Raw genomic sequence first — 2,279 nt, forward strand, 5'->3', positions numbered from 1 at the left:
GTACTGTTTTGGTTTCAAATTTATTTTTTATGAAAATTACCTTAAATAATAGTAGTACATAAACTTAACATAAACATTTCAGTTAATTCAATATTTTTTTATTAGAAAATTGAATGCATATTATAAATCAATGTGATTTACTACCCCGCAATTTTTTAGCGGTAAATTTTTTTTTAAAACTCACTCATATAGTGTAAAGTTGTATTTCTTTTTTTTTCTTCTTCGTTTAACTCAAAAATCAAATCTATTTATAACCAAGTCAATACAGTTAAAGTTAGTTAGTAATGGTATGAAACAAAGATTTCATTAATCTATTAATTAGTTAACTTACTCAGATATTTTGAATTGTTCAACTGTGCATTGCTGTCGTCTTAATATATTCCGTTTAATATTAGGAACTCCGATAATTGAGCTAGGATTACTATTATTATTATTAATTGTAGTAGTAATAGTGGTAGAAGTAGTTTCATTTGATTTCTTTTCAGTTTCTAACATGATATATGAATTATTCTCTTGTTTTGTACTAGCAATGGATTCAGATGATTTAGACATTTGAACATATGGTAATTGAAATTTTTCATCATGACAACAATTTACATTGACTGAATCTTGAATAATGTTCCTCGAAGTATTGTTATCTGGTAAACAAGTACTTAAATTACGATAACTTCGAAATGAAGTCTTTTTATTTGTCCTTAAATCTATAGAATTTAATTCTGATTTATCATTCATTATTATTAACAACAATGAAGTATTGTGATGATAAAGTTTATCATATACTTCTTCTTGTCATTCGTTAATGATATTATCACAGTGAACTAGTACCATGAAGACTCTCACTTTTTTCTTTTTTCTTTATTAATTAAATATAAAATAAAGCCTGACATACATTATAAGTATACTGGTCTAAATTATCCAAAATAGTTGAGATTAATTCCAGCTTTATTTTTGTTTTAATTTATTTATTTATTATATATCCTAAAATGTAAATTGTGTTACAGTAAAATTCTGAAAATCTGTTTGGGTTTTTTATTTCACAGCTTCTTGAAATGTTGTATTCAACCACTTCAGTTAGGAATAATAGAATAAATTAATAATGTTTTTCTTTTCAATGTTATATATATTAGTGTTCTTTTCTTCAAAGAAAATCACCTTCATTAACATAAAGGATCCATAATTCAAAAGGTAAATTTCAACCAATAAATGAATCCTCAATATTGAAAAGTTGTGTTGTTTTTTCTGTTGTGAAGAAAATTCTTAGTTCTGAAATTTATTTTATTATTATTATTATATATATATATCTGTGTGTGCGTGTGTATTTTTATCTGTCGAGTGTAGTCTTACATGCTTACAGGCATATAACTATAAACATTTGGTCATATAAAAAAATAGACAAACATTTATAACAGATATAGACACATACGTGTGCTTGTCCACTCCCTTTTTTTCTGTAAGTACACTTATAAACGAGCAAATCAACTAAATGAACAAACGTACAAGTTATAGCAATAAGCTAATTCGTATAATGAACATATGCATCTGTTTCTAGGTACTCTTAAAAATAAATTAGAATGCATATATATAAATTGCAGCTCTGTTCAGTCTGTGAAAAATCAGTGACTTCACATACATTTTCCTCATTCCTGCAATAATCATAAACTAACTTGCTCTGTAGTTTATGCTCAATAAATTTGATTATTTTGAAAGAAAATAAATTCTGAGTTAATAGTTGTATTATATAAGGTAAAAGAGAGTAATGTACAGTATAGTAGTGTACAGTATATTTGTATTTATTTATTTATTGTGAAATTATTCGTTAAACACAAGAAGAAATCTATCAGATGATTATCAATTCCATATGTCAGTTGAAATATTTCAGTCACTAGCTAATAGTTTAGAAGTCTGTTTTAAATGCTGCTATAACTTTGGATATCATTTTTTTAAAATTCATTCATCATATATATAAAATATTAATGTTTAAAGATAATGGAGAAAATTATAAGAATTTCTTCTTTCTGTTGAATAAGTTAACTTTTTTGTGATGCTATTTAAATCAGTGGAGGGACTCATTCTTTCATCGTACCAGTTTTTCAATATGTGTTTTAGCTCAAATTTGATTGGACAATTAACTGGATTAAATTCACTTAGTATTGTTTGTTTGAATGTTCCCATTGATGTTTAGGACTGCAACTGATCAGTCTGTAATTGGCATATGTGCATACTGTGCGTATTGCCTCAATATTGTCTTAATTCACAAGAATTGTAAGCAAAGATGGATA

The 2,279-nt window shown here is 25.8% G+C and overlaps 1 protein-coding gene across 1 annotated transcript; it reads right to left on the minus strand.

Moving 5' to 3' along the window:
- Positions 1-327: 327 nt before the first annotated feature.
- Smp_122880 (hypothetical protein) lies at positions 328-732 on the minus strand (the record flags this gene model as incomplete). The annotated part of the gene is made up of 1 exon (XM_018795940.1): positions 328-732. One exon carries the CDS (start codon positions 730-732, stop codon positions 328-330), a length of 405 nt encoding a protein of 134 aa, XP_018650202.1.
- Positions 733-2,279: the final 1,547 nt, after the last annotated feature.

This window comes from Schistosoma mansoni, chromosome 2 (assembly GCF_000237925.1).
Source record: "Schistosoma mansoni strain Puerto Rico chromosome 2, complete genome".
Lineage (NCBI taxonomy): Eukaryota > Metazoa > Platyhelminthes > Trematoda > Strigeidida > Schistosomatidae > Schistosoma > Schistosoma mansoni.